The sequence below is a fragment of the Lutra lutra genome, chromosome 2 (assembly GCF_902655055.1).
Source record: "Lutra lutra chromosome 2, mLutLut1.2, whole genome shotgun sequence".
Classification (NCBI taxonomy): Eukaryota; Metazoa; Chordata; class Mammalia; order Carnivora; family Mustelidae; genus Lutra; species Lutra lutra.
Window position 1 is genome coordinate 67,108,383 of NC_062279.1, and position 17,838 is coordinate 67,126,220.

At 37.0% G+C, this 17,838-nt stretch overlaps 1 protein-coding gene across 5 annotated transcripts in view; it reads right to left on the reverse strand.

The window, feature by feature from the left end:
• LRBA (LPS responsive beige-like anchor protein) overlaps positions 1-17,838 on the reverse strand; it is a 755,230-nt gene that overhangs the window by 617,293 nt on the left and 120,099 nt on the right. For all 5 annotated transcript variants that reach the window (XM_047717621.1, XM_047717620.1, XM_047717619.1 and 2 more), the window contains exons 10-13: positions 15,260-15,457; positions 14,919-15,052; positions 12,374-12,482; positions 11,682-11,834 (exon numbers count right to left, since the gene is read on the reverse strand). In XM_047717621.1, the coding sequence (XP_047573577.1) occupies positions 11,682-11,834; positions 12,374-12,482; positions 14,919-15,052; positions 15,260-15,457 (594 nt within the window). The remainder of the gene's footprint in view (positions 1-11,681; positions 11,835-12,373; positions 12,483-14,918; positions 15,053-15,259; positions 15,458-17,838) is intronic.

Here is a 17,838-nt window from a genome sequence, read left to right on the forward strand (position 1 = left end):
ACAGTTGAAAAGATAAAAAACACATAAATTTAAGTAAAAAACCAATGTAATAAAGATGCCTATTGAAACACAAAGACTACTAAGGAAATTCTTTTAAAAAACTGTCTAGAACTGGGGCACCTGGGTGACTCAGTCAGTTAAACGTCTGCCTTCAGCTTAGGTCATGATAGCAGGGTCCTGGGATTGAGCCCTGCCTCATCAGGCTCCCTGCTCAGTGGGAAGCCTGCTTCTCCCTTTCCCTCTGTCCTCCTCCCCACCCCCCAACCGCTTGTGATCTCTCTAATAAATAAATAAAATCTTTTTTTTAAGGTCTAGAATTAACACATCTATAAAGGGGCACCTGGCTGCCTCAGTTCGTAGAGCATACAACTCTTGATCTCAGGGTTGTAAGCTCCAGCCCCACACTGGGTGTAGAGATCACTTAAAAGTAAAATCTTTTAACAAGAAAGAAAGAGAAAGAAAGAAAAGAAAGAAAAGAAAGAAAGAGAAAAAGAAAAGAAAGAAAGAAAAAGAAAAGAAAAGTAGAAAGAGAGAAAAAGAGAAAGAAAGAAAGGGAGGGAGGGAGGAAGAGAAACTAAGTATGTATGTAATTAATTCCATGTAACTAATTGCAAAATATGTAATTAATTGCAAAATGAGTAGCAAAGAGTTATTAGAATCTATCAATTTGGAGGTCAGAGAAATTATTATAGGATAAGCTAAAATACTCAAAAAAGCCTGACTAATAAAATAGGTATTAAGGTAGACTTTGAAGATTAGCAGTAAGATAGGTAGAACAAACGTAGAAATTCAAACAGGGAAAATGGTAAATCACACAACAATAGGCTTCCCAAGATCTTATAAAATGCTCCATAATCCTGATTCTGCAACAGAATACCCGAAAAACATGTTTTAAAAATGCTGATGCCTGGGCCCTACCCCAGATCAAATAAAACACAATGTGGAGTAGAGGGTGTGGAATTGTTTTTTATTTAAAAAAACAACAAAAAAAAAACAAACAAACAAAAAAAAACCCTCTCCCAACAGGTTCTATTGAGAGCCAAGATTGAGAACCTTTGCTCTGGGTTTACATTTTCATACTTGCCTAGCCACTGAGGATAACTGAGAGTTTTTAAACTAGAAAGCTCAGAAAGGACATGATTGACATGAAAACTTAATGCTAGAAAAGGGACTACTTTATTGTGAAAACAATGGGAAATTATTGCACAGTTTGAGGCTAAGAAATAATCTTATGAGAGTAATGTGTTAAACATAAGAATTCTGGCCAAAAAGCAATAGTGATAAAAAATGAAAAACTGAAGAAAGTCAGTCTATTGAGAATGATACTGTATAAAAGAAAAATGAAAAGGCTCTAATATCAACATAGTGAGATGAGTAAGAATGGTGATCTCAAGATTATTCATATGCTAACAATGAATAAATATTTACTCATTTACTCATTATATAATCCAATAACCATACAAGTTCTATGTGTTAACATTTGTCTTCTCCATTAAGCATTCTATAAGGGCAAGAATTAGATCTGTTTGTTCACCATAGCATCCACAGTGCCCAACATAAAGCAGTTACTCAACAAATGAAGGCCTATTTTATACAAGAAATTTCGCCTCTCCTTTTAGGTCATTAAAAAGACAGTCTCTGGGCACCTGGGTGGCTCAGTGAGTTAAGCCTCTCCCTTTAGCTCAAGTCATGATCTCAGGGTCCTGGGATCCAGCCCAGCATTGGGCTCTCTGCTCAGCAGGGAGCCTGCTTCCCCCTCTCTCTCTGCCCGCCTCTCTGCCTGTGATCTCTCTCTCTTTGAAATAAATAAATAAAAATTTTTTTAAATAAAAACATTAAAAAAAAAAGACAGTTTCTGAGAAGATGAATGGATATTATACCAGCAGAGTAAACATCCTTTTCCAAAAGCTAAGGTTGATTCATACATACATACCTTCACCTTCCATAACCACAGGTGGAATTACCATGAAGCTAATGAAGCTTAAACTTTATGCTCACTCATCTGTACCCTAAACCTCATTTTGTATGCATCATGCTGTGTTTTTTTTTTTTTTCTTGAAAATTACCTTCCTCCCTGTAACTGTGTAACACCCAGATCAAACAAACTTCGGAAAACAAACCATTTTAGAACTATCTTTATAATACAATTAAAGTAGGGGTGCCTGAGTAGTTAAATGTCTCCCTTCTGCTCAGGTCATGATCCCAGTCCTGGGATTGAGCCCTGCAGTCGGGCTCCCTGCTCAGCAAGAAGCCTGCTTCTCCCTCTCCCCTCTCCTTCTCCCCCTCCCCTCTCCTTCTCCCCCTCCCCTCTCCTTCTCCCCCTCCCCTCTCCTTCTCCCCCTCCCCTCTCCTTCTCCCCATGCTTGCATTCCCTTTCTCACTGTCTGTCAATTAAATAAATAAAATCTTTAAAAAAAAAACAAAACACCTCCATATAATACAAATAATAATACAATTAAAGTAGATATAATCCCTTATGGATACACAAAACAGTGTTTTTAAAACAAGGAAAGTTTCATATTAACAAATCAATTATAAATTCTAAAAACAAAATTAAAATTATTAACAAGGAACAGGTAAGAAATAGAGTGTAATACCAGAAACCTAAGAAAATGATATAATGAATTTTTAAAATATTCCTCTACAACTAAGTATCTAATAAGAGGCTTTTTCACCACATCAAAAGAGATCCAAAGCCTTACAAATATGCTGCTTAGTAAAACAAAAAAAAAAAGTGTCTAGTAAAAGATTTAAAAAGTAACTTGAAACAATCCTAGAAAAGAAATAAGACTGAGGGTCATAGAAGAAAAAGAGGTCAAATTTGAACCCAGAGATAAAAAGGTATAACCTCCAGCTGCCTCCTTTGATTATTTCCAAATGGCAATCAGAGTCAGCAGCTGTTTTTCTCTTTAACATTTGAAAAGACCAACTGAAAATAAGAGACTATGAGTCCAGAAGTAAAGAAAGTCTGCATTTTTTTCTGACAACTAAAATAAGTATGTATGATTCCAACCTAAACAATGATAAACACTCTATTTGGATCACCAGGGAGAAAGGGAGAGAGGAAATTAATAGGTATGAAATGATACTTCTAACAAAAACTGTAGATAAGGCAGATACAATTATGCAATTTAACAAAAATTTGTTTCAAGTTCTCCTGAACACTACCACAATTAATATTCTTAGGGCAATTTAATTCAACATTACGACTTAACAAAAGTTTTATTTATATACTTTATCACAAATTATATTCACTTAGAAGTAATTGGTTTATTGTTACAGTACTAAATAAGTTGTGTACAAATATAGTTGTATTTAATCATTTAAATTCATGTGAATTAAAATGATTAAAGAAGACCAGAATATCATGGAAGCCTTAAAACCAGGTGACATTTCAACTGTTCCTGCAGAATTAAACTCATGCATATGTATATATACATATGTACACATTGATATGTATGCATACTGGTAACAGAACAGAGCTAAAGTTGATAGGAAACATTGTATTTACATTGGAACTGTCCAACTTTGATTTATACTTAGTAAATCAAAGTCTCTCTCAAAATTTTGATTTAACAGAAGATAAAGACTATAGCTCTATTTTTTTAAAATACTGACATGTCTTAGAAAATATATCCAGTGGAAACAGTCTCTTCAACAAATGGTGCTGGGGAAACTGGACAGCAGCATGCAAAGGAACAAAACAGCATTCTTATATCATACACAAAAATAAACTCAAAATGGATTAAAGACCTTAATGTGAGACCTGAGATCATAAATTTCTGAAAGAGAGCACAGGTAATAATTTCTCAGACTTGGCCATAGCAACATTTTTCTAGATATGTCTCCTGAGGCAAGGGAAACAAAAACAAAACTAAACCACTGGGACTACATCAAAATAAAAAGCTTCTGCACAGCAAAGGAAACAATCAACAAAACTAAAGGCAACCTAATGAATGGGAAAAGATATTTGCAAATGACCTACCTAATAAAGGGTTTATATATCCAAAATATATAAAGAATTTATACAACACCCCCCAAAAACAAACAATCCAATTAAAATTGGGCAGAAGAAATAAAAGGACAGTTCTCCAAAGAAGACATCCAAATGCCCAAAAGACACATGAAAAGATGCTTAACACCACTCACCATCAGGAAACTGCAAATCAAAACTCAGTGAGTTATCACCTCACACCTGTCAAATGGCTAAAATCAACAACACAAGAAGCAGGTATCGGCAAGGATGTGGAGAAAAAAGAAACCTCTTGCACCATTAGTGGCAATGCAAACTAGTGCAGCCTACGTGGAAAACACTATGGAGGTTCCTCAAAAAATTAAAAATAGAACCCTTCAATCCAGTAATCACACTACTGAATACTTACCCAAAAAATACAAAAACTCTAACTCAAGGGGCTTTATGCACCCCTATGTTTATAGAAGCATTATTTACAATAGTCAAATTATGGAAGCAGCCTAAGTGTCCACTGACAAATGAATGGATAAAGATGATGTGGTACATCTCTACGATGGAATATTATTCAGTCATAAAGAAGAATGAAATCTTGCCATTTGCAATGACATGGATGTACCTAGAGAGTATAATGCTAAGTTAAATAAGTCAATCAGAGAAAGGCAAATACCATATGATTTCACTCATACGGAATTTAAGAAACAAACAACAAAAGAGAAAAAAGAGAAACCAAGCAACAGATCTTAACTTCAGAACAAACTAATGGTTACCAGAGGGAAGGGGGAGTGAGGTGATGCATGAAATAGGTAGTAGGGATTAAGGAGTGCACTTGTCATGAGCACTGGGTAATGTACAGAATTGTTTAAACACTGTATTGTACACCTGAAACTAATATAACACTTTTTTTTAACCATACTGGAATTAAAATTTTAAAAAAACACTGCTCTACAGAAAAAAGGAAAGATACACAGATTTGCAAATATACCTAAAAAGAAAAAAATATGCTTATCAAAAAACACAACCTAGGGAGGGGTCAAGATAGCGGAGAAGTAGCAGGCTGAGACTACTTCAGGTAGCAGAAGATCAGCTAAATAGCTTATCTAAAGATTGCAAACACCTACAAATCCAACAGGGAGATTGAAGAGAAGAAGAACAGCAATTCTAGAAACAGAAAATCAACCACTATCTGAAAGGTAGGACTGGCGGAGAAGTGAATCCAAAGCAACTGGAAGATAGACCGCGGGGGGAGGGGCCGGCTCCCGGCGAGCGGCGGAGCAACGGAGCACAAAATTGGGACTTTTAAAAGTCTGTTCCGCTGAGGGACATAGCTCCAGAGGCTTAACTGGGGTGAAGCCCAGGTGGGGTCAGCGTGGCCTCAGGTCCCACAGGGTCACAGAAGGATCGGGTGTGTCTGAGTGTCGCAGAGCTTACCGGTATTAGAACAGGGAAGCCAGCTACAGAGACAGAGCCGAGGAGTAAGCTCTAAGCTCGGGGTTACCTTGAACCGGTGCAGGCTCAGAAAGCTCGGAGCGCGGCCGGAGGACAGGGTGACGGGAGTAATTGGGCGCCGTTCTCTGAGGACGCACTGAGGAGTGGGGCCCCGGGCTCTCGGCTCCTCCGGGCCGGAGACCGGGAGGCCGCCATCTTCATTCCCGTCTTCCAGAACTCTACGGAAAGCGCTCAGGGAACAAAAGCTCCTGAAAGCAAACCCAGCAAACCCAAGCGGATTACGCAGCCTGCCCCGGGTAAGGGCGGTGCAACAACGCCTGGGGCAAAGACGCTTGAGAATCACTACAACAGGCCCCTCCCCCAGAATATCAACGGGAAACCCAGCCAGGACCAAGTTCACCTACCAAGGAGTGCAGTTTCAATACCAAGGAGAGCGGCAGAATTCCAGAGGAGAAGAAAGCAAAGCACGGAACTCATGGCTTTCTCCCCATGATTCTTTAGCCTTGCAGTTAATTTAATTTTAATTTTTTTTTCTCTTCTTCTGCTAAATTTTTTTAACTTTTACCGTTTTCTTTTTTAACGTTTTTTAAATAGTTTATCTAATGTATATATATATTTTTTTCCTTTTTATATTTTTTATCGGCTTTTTTTTTTAATAGTTTTTTTTTTTTCTTTCTGAACCCCTTTTTATCCCCTTTCTCCCCCCTCACGATTTGGGATCTCTTCTGATTTGGCAAAAGCATATTTTCCTGGGGTTGTTGCCACCCTTTTAGTACTTTACTTGCTCCTTCATATACTCTTTTTTTTAATATTTTATTTATTTATTTGACAGATAGAGATCACAAGTAGACGGAGAGGCAGGCAGAGAGAGAGAGAGAGAGAGAGGGAAGCAGGCTCCCTGCTGAGCAGAGAGCCCGATGCGGGACTCAATCCCAGGACCCCGAGATCATGACCTGAGCTGAAGGCAGCGGCTTAACCCACTGAGCCACCCAGGCGCCCTTCATATACTCTTATCTAGACAAAATGACAAGGCGGAAAAATTCACAACAAAAAAAAAGAACAAGAAGCAGTACCAAAGGCTAGGGACCTAATCAATACAGACATTGGTAACATGTCTGATATAGAGTTCAGAATGACGATTCTCAAGGTTCTAGCCGGGCTTGAAAAAGGCATGGAAGATATTAAAGCAACCCTCTCGGGAGATATAAAAGCCCTTTCTGGAGAAATAAAAGAACTAAAATCTAACCAAGTTGAAATCAAAAAAGCTATTAATGAGGTGCAATCAAAAATGGAGGCTCTCACTGCTAGGACAAATGAGGCAGAAGAAAGAATTAGCGATATAGAAGACCAAATGACAGAGAATAAAGAAGCTGAGCAAAAGAGGGACAAACAGCTACTGGACCACGAGGGGAGAATTCGAGAGATAAGTGACACCATAACACAAAACAACATGAGAATAATTGGGATTCCAGAAGAAGAGGAAACAGAGAAGGGAGCAGAAGGTATGTTGGAGAGAATTATTGGAGAGAATCTCCCCAATATGGCAAAGGGAACAAGCATCAAAATCCAGGAGGTTCAGAGAACCCCCCTCAAAATCAATAAGAATAGGTCCACACCCCGTCACCTAATAGTAAAATTGACAAGTCTTAGCGACAAAGAAAAGATCCTGAAAGCAGCCCGGGAAAAAAAGTCTGTAACGTACAATGGTAAAAATATTAGATTGGCAGCAGACTTATCCACAGAGACCTGGCAGGCCAGAAAGAGCTGGCATGATATATTCAGAGTACTAAATGAGAAAAACATGCAGCCAAGAATACTATATCCAGTTAGGCTATCATTGAAAATAGAAGGAGAGATTAAAAGCTTCCACGACAAACAAAAACTGAAAGAATTTGCAAACACCAAACCAGCTCTACAGGAAATATTGAAAGGGGTCCTCTAAGCAAAGAGAGAGCCTAAAAGTAGTAGATCAGAAAGAAACAGAGACAATATACAATAACAGTCACCTTACAGGCAATACAATGGCACTAAATTCATATCTCTCAATACTTACCCTGAATGTTAATGGGATAAATGCCCCAATCAAAAGACACAGGGTATCAGAATGGATAAAAAAACAAAACCCATCTATATGTGGCCTACAAGAAACTCATCTTAAACCCGAAGACACCTCCAGGTTTAAAGTGAGGGGGTGGAAAAGAATTTACCATGCTAATGGACATCAGAAGAAAGCAGGAGTGGCAATCCTTATATCAGATCAATTAGATTTTAAGCCAAAGACTATAATAAAAGATGAGGAAGGACACTATATCATACTCAAAGGAACTGTCCAACAAGAAGATCTAACAATTTTAAATATCTATGCCCCTAACGTGGGAGCAGCCAACTATATAAACCAATTAATAACAAAATCAAAGAAACACATCGACAATAATACAATAATAGTAGGGGATTTTAACACTCCCCTCACTGAAATGGACAGATCATCCAAGCAAAAGATCAACAAGGAAATCAAGGCCTTAAATGACACACTGGACCAGATGGACATCACAGATATATTCAGAACATTTCATCCCAAAGCAACAGAATACACATTCTTCTCTAGTGCACATGGAACATTCTCCAGAATAGATCACATTCTTGGTCCTAAATCAAGTCTCAACCGGTATCAAAAGATTGGGATCATTCCCTGCATATTTTCAGACCACAATGCTCTGAAGCTAGAACTCAATCACAAGAGGAAATTTGGAAAGAACCCAAATACATGGAGACAAAACAGCATCCTTCTAAAGAATGAATGGGTCAACCAGGAAATTAAAGAAGAATTGAAAAAATTTATGGAAACAAATGATAATGAAAACACAACGGTTCAAATCTGTGGGACACAACAAAGGCAGTCCTGAGAGGAAAATATATAGCGATACAAGCCTTTCTCAAGATACAAGAAAGGTCTCAGGTACACAACCTAACCCTACACCTAAAGGAGCTGGAGAAAGAACAAGAAAGAAACCCTAAACCCAGCAGGAGAAGAGAAATCATAAAGATCAGAGCAGAAATCAATGAAATAGAAACCAAAAAAACAATAGAACAAATCAACGAAACTAGGAGCTGGTTCTTTGAAAGAATTAATAAGATTGATAAACCCCTGGCCAGACTTATCAAAAAGAAAAGAGAAAGTACCCAAATAAATAAAATCATGAATGAAAGAGGAGAGATCACAACGAACACCAAAGAAATACAGACAATTATAAGAACATACTATGAGCAACTCTACGCCAACAAATTTGACAATCTGGAAGAAATGGATGCATTCCTAGAGACATATAAACTACCACAACTGAACCAGGAAGAAATAGAAAGCCTGAACAGACCCATAACCAGTAAGGAGATTGAAACAGTCATCAAAAATCTCCAAACAAACAAAAGCCCAGGGCCAGATGGCTTCCCGGGGGAATTCTACCAAACATTTAAAGAAGAACTAATGCCTATTCTCCTGAAACTATTCCAAAAAATAGAAATAGAAGGAAAACTTCCAAACTCATTTTATGAGGCCAGCATCACCTTGATCCCAAAACCAGACAAGGATCCCATCAAAAAAGAGAACTACAGACCAATATCCTTGATGAACACAGATGCAAAAATTCTCTCCAAAATACTAGCCAATAGGATTCAACAGTACATTAAAAGGATTATTCACCACGACCAAGTGGGATTTATTCCAGGGCTGCAAGGTTGGTTCAACATCCGCAAATCAATCAATGTGATACAACACATTAATAAAAGAAAGAACAAGAACCATATGATACTCTCCATAGATGCTGAAAAAGCATTTGACAAAGTACAGCATCCCTTCCTGATCAAAACTCTTCAAAGTGTAGGGATAGAGGGCACATACCTCAATATTATCAAAGCCATCTATGAAAAACCCACCGCAAATATCATTCTCAATGGAGAAAAACTGAAAGCTTTTCCGCTAAGGTCAGGAACACAACAGGGATGTCCGTTATCACCACTGCTATTCAACATAGTACTAGAAGTCCTAGCCTCAGCAATCAGACAACAAAAGGAAATTAAAGGCATCCAAATCGACAACGAAGAAGTCAAACTATCACTCTTTGCAGATGATATGATACTATATGTGGAAAACCCAAAAGACTCCACTCCAAAACTGCTAGAACTTGTACAGGAATTCAGTAAAGTGTCAGTATATAAAATCAATGCACAGAAATCAGTTGCATTTCTCTACACCAACAACAAGACAGAAGAAAGAGAAATTAAGAAGTCCATCCCATTTACAATTGCACCCAAATCTATAAGATACCTAGGAATAAACCTAACCAAAGAGACTAAGAATCTATACACCGAAAACTATAAAGTACTCATGAAAGAATTTGAGGAAGACACAAAGAAATGGAAAAATGTTCCATGCTCCTGGATTGGAAGAATAAATATTGTGAAAATGTCTATGCTACCTAAAGCAATCTACACATTTAATGCAATCCCTATCAAAATCCCACCCATTTTTTTCAAAGAAATGGAACAAATAATCCTAAAATTCATATGGAACCAGAAAAGACCTCGAATAGCCAAAGGAATATTGAAAAAGAAAGCCAAAGTTGGTGGCATCACAATTCCGGACTTCAAGCTCTATTACAAAGCTGTCATCATCAAGACAGCATGGTACTGGCACAAAAACAGACACATAGATCAATGGAACAGAATAGAGAGCCCAGAAATAGACCCTCAACTCTATGGGCAACTCATCTTCGACAAAGCAGGAAAGAATGTCCAGTGGAAAAAAGACAGCCTCTTCAATAAATGGTGTTGGGAAAATTGGACAGCCACATGCAGAAAAATGAAATAGGATCATTTCCTTACACCACACACGAAAATAGACTCAAAATGCATGAAGGACCTCAATGTGAGAAAGGAATCCATCCAAATCGTCGAGGAGAACACAGGCAGCAACCTCTTAGACCTCAGCCGCAGCAACATCTTCCTAGGAACATCGCCAAAAGCAAGGGAAGCAAGGGCAAAAATGAACTATTGGGATTTTATCAAGATCAAAAGCTTTTGCACAGCAAAGGAAACAGTGAACAAAACCAAAAGACAACTGACAGAATGGGAGAAGATATTTGCAAACGACATATCAGATAAAGGGCTAGTATCCAAAATCTATAAAGAACTTAGCAAACTCAACACCCAAAGAACAAATAATCCAATCAAGAAATGGGCGGAGGACATATACAGACATTTCTGCAAAGAAGACATCCAGGTGGCCAACAGACACATGAAAAAGTGCTCCATATCACTCGGCATCAGGGAAATACAAATCAAAACCACAATGAGATATCACCTCACACCAGTCAGAATGGCTAAAATGAACAAGTCAGGAAATGACAGATGCTGGCGAGGATGCGGAGAAAGGGGAACCCTCCTACACTGTTGGTGGGAATGCAAGCTGGTGCAACCACTCTGGAAAACAGCATGGAGGTTCCTCAAAATGTTGAAAATAGAACTACCCTATGACCCAGCAATTGCACTACTGGGTATTTACCCTAAAGATACAAACGTAGTGATCCGAAGGGGCACGTGCACCCGAATGTTTATAGCAGCAATGTCTACAATAGCCAAACTATGGAAAGAACCTAGATGTCCATCAACAGACGAATGGATAAAGAAGATGTGGTATATATACACAATGGAATACTATGCAGCCATCAAAAGAAATGAAATCTTGCCATTTGCGACGACGTGGATGGAACTAGAGGGTATCATGCTTAGCGAAATAAGTCAATCGGAGAAAGACAACTATCATATGATCTCCCTGATATGAGGGAGAGGAGATGCAACATGGGGGGTTAAGGGGGTAGGAGAAGAGTAAATGAAACAAGATGGGATTGGGAGGGAGACAAACCATAAGTGACTCTTAATCTCACAAAACAAACTGAGGGTTGATGGGGGGAGGGGGGTTGGGGGGGTGGGGTTATGGATATTGGGGAGGGTATGTGCTATGGTGAGTGCTGTGAAGTCTGTAAACCTGGCGATTCGCAGACCTGTACCCCTGGAGATAAAAATATATGTTTATAAAAAATAAAATTAAAAAAACAAAAACAAAAACACAACCTATTGAAATTTTACATGATAGCATGTGAAAGGATAAAAGAAAATCCTCGTAATTATCACTCTTCTCAACTACAAGAACGTGGTGAAAATAGTAAAATAAAATCTATATACATAAATACATATGTATATATATTACCTTGGCTGGGGTATGAATCCATATAGCTGGGTTAAGAAGAATGTGATCACACAACTGTTTGAGTAGGGGCATCCCATTCTGCAGATTACTCAGATATTTTGAAAATGCAAGACAAAGTTCAAGTACTGCTCTGCTGACATGGGATTTGGAAGACTGCAAAAAAAAAAAAAAAAAAAAAAAAAAGTAGATCAAAGGTCACTACCAGGGCTCCTGGGTAGCTCAGTCAGTGAAGCATCTGACTCTTTATCTCCACGCAGATCATAATCTCAGGGCTGTGAGACTGGGCCCCGAGTCCTGCTCGGCACTGGGTGTGGAGCCTCCTTAAAATTCTCTCTTTCACTTCCTTAGTCTCTCTCTGCTCCCCCAACCCCACACCCTCCCTATTTTAAAAAAAAAAAAAAAAAAAAAAGTCACTACCAATACAAGGCAAGGAAAGAAAATTAAAGGCTGTCAATATCAGAAAAAAGTTGGCCCACAAACTATGCTCAAAGTTAAAGACACCATGAGACGCAATGCTACATTTCTCTAATAAAGCAATAGAGACAAGGTCAAAAAACAAAAGGTATTTTAATTTTGGTAATTTTATGTAACCAAGGAGACATACTTGCAGAAAAAATTTCTCAACCACGTAGGAGACCAAATCCATGGCCTGAAAATGAAGACCAGAAAATGTAAAGCATTTCATACTCTACCTTCTCAAGACTGTATCCTATTACCAAGAAGCCCTTGCAGGCAAGCATCTGCTCCTGCATAGCAACTGAGTTCTTCAGCAACTCCAGGATGAAAGCCAGCAAAGTTGAACTAAAATAAGAAAACAGGCAATCGTCCAAAAAAATACTTATTTTTAAAGGTGGGGGGCTTATTAGATACAGTCTTTCTTTTATCTTAAAAAAAAAAATGTTCTCTATTTCAAGGAAATTGAAGTTCTAATAAAATTTTCTCCAACTTTATCTATAAAATTTGAATGTAGAATTAGGACTTACCCAATTATTTATCCCATATACTTAATCACCAATGTATTAGTAAATGAATTACTTAGAAACAACAAGAGGAAACATGCATGAACTAGAGAAAAATTAGCAATGTCCAAAAACAAGTAATAAAACAGCTAACATAAGTATATGTAGTCCTTAAAGAATATATATAATTTAGATTAGCAAGTATATTCAATTTTAGACAGTTAGAGGCCAAACAGAGGGGAAGATACATAGAGCAAACACACTAGGGCAGAATCACTCAGAATGTGTTAGGGCTCCAGATTGGCCTGGTTTGAATGGAGTTCACGAAGGGGAAAATAAGTAAAATTGTACTTAACTAAAGTCCTCAAACACTAACTTAAGAATTTTGTACCTTATCCCGACAGAGAAGTCATAATTCAGTAGTCAATTGAAAAGACTTTTAAAACTGAATAGGGGCTACAGTCATGCTCCCATCCTCACAACTTCTAGAGATACTGAAAATGGAATGGAATAAGGTCAGCTGCTACCTCCTTCTCAAAGCCTCTAGATATCTCCACAAAAAAAGAGAGCCTGACTGGTAGGCAACCTCCTCCTCCACAAAAGTGCTTTTTAAAATGTCAGCTCTTCCAATAAAGATTTTGAAAAGTTTAAAAAACAAAAAAACAAACAAACAAAAATAGGAGATAACCAAGAAAAAATAACTAAGCTCTGTTACAAAGGTTTCAAACCCGAATGCACAAAAAATTTATGAAGTAGCAATATGTCAAGAATAATTTTAATTTTTTTAAATGTCCTAAGTAGGGGTGCCTAGGTGGCTCAGTGGGTTAAAGCCTCTGGCTTCAGCTCATGATCCCGGGGTCCTGGGATCAAGCCCCACATCGGGCTCTCTGTTTAGCAGGGAGCCTGCTTCCTGCCGTCTCTCTCTGCCTGCCTCTCTGTCTACTTGTGATCTCTGTCAAATAAATAAATAAACAAAAATCTTTAAAAAAAAATAATTTAAATAAATAAATAAATGTCCTAAGTACTTGATTTGATAGCTCATTCCTTAGGGGAAATAAAAGAAGCTGGGGTGCCTGGCTGACTCAGCCAGTGGAGTGCATGACTCTTGATCTCAGGGTGGTGAGTTTGAGCCCCACATTAGATATAGAAATTACTTAACAATTTAAAAAAAGAAAGAGTTAAAAAAGTCATTTTGTTGCCTAAAAATAATTCCAAAAGAATTATTACATCATTAAATACATACACTGATAGTAGATATCAACTTATATATAAAAAAAAGAAAAAAGAAAGGATGAATACCCAAGTTTTGTAGCAACATGGACGGGACTGGAAGAGATTATGCTGAGTGAAATAAGTCAAGCAGAGAGAGTCAATTATCATATGGTTTCACTTATTTGTGGAGCATAACAAATAGCATGGAGGACAAGAGGAGATGGAGAGGAGAAGGGAGTTGAGGGAAATTGGAAGGAGAGGTGAACCATGAGAGACTATGGACTCTGAAAAATGATCTGAGAATTTTGAAGGGGTGGGGGGTGGGAGGTTGGGGGCACCAGGTGGTGGGTATTGTAGAGGGCACGGATTGCATGGAGCACTGGATGTGGTGCAAAAATAATGAATACTGTTATGCTGAAAAAATAAAAAAACTAAAAATGAAAAAAAAAAAGCAGAAATGAGAGAATTCTAAAAAGAAAGAATGGAAAACTCATTTACTCAAATAATACATTAAACATAATTACTAGTCTCACAGAATATATAGTCATGAAAAATTCATTTAGACACCCCTCAGGTTTTATATTGTGTCCTCTTATGTCTCTACCTTTTTCAGAATCTATACTGTAAGAGAGAAGACAAATGTGTCCAATGTGCAATATAATTTTTTTAAAAATAACCAAAGCTCAGTTAATTATATGCAATGATTAAAAATAAAAAGCTAAATCCCTATAATAAATCACTGCCATGCAATAATCTGAAATAACTTATCTTTTTAAATAGGAATGACAGAAAAAATGTATTTATTTTTGCTAAATCATTATTTCCAAATTCATTCAAAAACAAGTTTATTATGTTTACAGCTTTCACATTTCCAACTGATAATTAGATTAATACTACTATTATTGATAGGAATTTGTAGTAACATTTATAGTTCACAAATTTCTTTAAATTATATTCTCTCTTTTAACCCTACAATAAATGTAAAAGGGAGAAAAAAATACTGTGTAGCTAACAGTAATGAAAGTAACTCTCACATCAAATTAAAGAAAAAAATAAAGCCACTCACCATATAGTCACGTCAACCTCATCAGATAAATATTGCCTATAATCCAACTGTGCAAAAAGTGGAAACAGCACTTGTACTCCTCCAATTGAATGCATAGCACTTTGAATGGAATGTGTTAAAACTGCCTTCACATCCTTATGAAACAGAAGATACAGTAAAGATTCTAATGATTTCTTTTTCAAAATAATTAAAATAAAGCATAATAAGAACAATATACTATTACATTGCATATATTTAACAGAAGCTACCTAATACACCTCAATAATACACCAAAATCCACCATGAAAAATATTCTTAAAAGATTATAGCTAAGAAAAAAAAAAAAAGATTATAGCTAGTACCTGGAGCATAAGTGCATGCGGTGAATGAACAAAAATTGAAGGATTGTCCTTAGGGGATGATTCAAGGCAGAGCTGGGCATCTGTAGCACGTGGATTGTATGTGAATGCAATGGCACTAGAGAGTTTGCCATCATACAATAAAAGTTTGTGATGCTCAGCAAGAAACAAATCACTTTCTGCTTTGAATTTAAATGTACCCTACAAATAAAAAGTAGAACAGTTAAGACAATATACCACAAAAAGAAAATCTAAATACAAATCACCACAGATAGAAAAATTTAAGGAACATATCTTTGATCATTTTCCTAATATCAAATAAGAATCCTGTTTGTTAATTCTAAAGTGCAATGTGTTCACTTTAAACATATAATGGAAATGAACTCAACTTGGTATTAAAACCTTACAATAAAAAAATGCAAAACTTAGTGCCCTACAGCAGGTACTGTATCTTTTTTTTTTTCACTGTATTTTGTCTTTCTGGATTTTTTAAATTGTGCTTAACATGTTACACAAAATTTACCATCTTAAAGATTTGTAAGTTTACAGTACAGTAGTATTAACTATATGCATATTATTGTGCAACAAATCTCCACAACTTGTACATCATGCAAAACTGAAACTCAATATTTATTGAACAACATCTCATTTCTACCTCTCCCCATTCCCTGGGAACTATACCATTCTACTTTCTGACTCTGTAAGTGTGACTGTTTTTTATAATTCATATAAATGGACTCCTAGTGTATTTTTTTATTTGCTGATTTCATTTAACATAATGTCCTCAAGATTCATTGTGCTGGAGCATGTCAGAATTCCTTCTTTTTAAAGTGAATAGTAATCCAGTACACATATGTACCACATTTTATCCATTCATTTGTCCATGGACAATTAGGCTATCTTGGCCTAATTCAACTTGTGAATTCTGCTTTAATACTATAAAAAAATAAAATGCAAAACAGGGTAAGACTGTCTTTGCTTTTCTGGCTTCCACATGAAACATTTAAAAAGCTTTTATTAAATATATCATTTTTCTAAATTTCTGCTTATATAAACTGTTAATAAATTCAGAAGCACTGATTTAATATTCAATTTTTTTTTCATTTCACGAAAGCTAATTATAATGGGAATGTTAGCGTAACTGAAATACATGCTTTTAAACAAGTTAATAAATGCTTTTGAGGGGAAATGTCATTTGGGCAACCTACAATAGCTAACCTATTTACCAACTTAATATATAGCTGTATGATCTGGGAGATTATATAATGCATTTTCCAAAGGCAGAAACTGAGAAAGTCCAAAGAAATTAACTGACTTCTTTGAGACCACAAAGATAATTTGTGGCACGGTAAAGATCAGAAACTAGTTCAATTTAAAAAATAATTTAGTCTCCACTACTATTCGAAGAATAATACCTCAACATTAGCAGGTACATTTTTTATTTTATTTTTTTTTTTTAAGATTTTTATTTATTTGTCAGAGAGAGAGAGGGAGAGAGAGCAAGCACAGGCAGACAGAATGGCAGGCAGAGGCAGAGGGAGAAGCAGGCTCCCTGCTGAGCAAGGAGCCCGATGTGGGACTCGATCCCAGGACGCTGGGATCATGACCTGAGCCGAAGGCAGCTGCTTAACCAACTGAGCCACCCAGGCGTCCCATCAGGTACATTTTTTAAAAGAAATAGCACAACAAACATTTTTGCTATTTTGAGTGGAATTTAGAAATAAATCACCCCTACTAACAAATCTAAACTAAACTAAATCTACACAAAACTAAAACTAAGATTCTGACACTTTTCAGGAATTGCTGATAACTTTATTGAAATAATATTCTTGTGTAAATACTATGATACAATTAAGATAAAAACAATATCCTTTCAAAACACTCAAAGCAACACATTACTTCATTAAACACTCAACATACGAAAGAAGCATTTAACCCTTCGTTTCTTTTGAAATATGTATTTTTTAATTCTTGAGGTACTTAATTGAACTGTTTTTTTTTTAGATTTTATTTATTTATTTGACAGAGAGAGATCACAAGTAGACGGAGAGGAAGGCAGAGAGAGAGAAAGAGAGGGAAGCAGGCTTCCCGCCGAGCAGAGAGCCCGATGTGGGACTCGATCCCAGGACCCTGAGATCATGACCTGAGCCGAAGGCAGCGGCTTAACCCACTGAGCCACCCAGGCGCCCCCTAATTGCACTGTTTAAAAGGTCACTCTGAGATTGCTGGTTTTCCATATCCCTGCTATCTTAACTTTGAGGAATTCTCTAAAACATGGATTATATTACACAGCAGATTTCAATAGTAATAAATAAGTGAAGAAGTGATTCTATGACCATCAATTTCTCAACTCACATTATTTTTAAGATTTTATTTTTTATTTGAGAGAGAGAGGGAGAAGCAGACTGCCTGCTGAGCACGGAGCCAGATGAGGCAGGACTCCATCCCAAGACCCTGGGATCATGACCTGAGCTAAAGGCAGATGCTTAACCAACTGAGCCACCCATGCCCCCTCACCTCAGATGATTTTTAGTATAGTTTTATCACTATCTAACCATTCATATATCAGCTAGAACTACTGA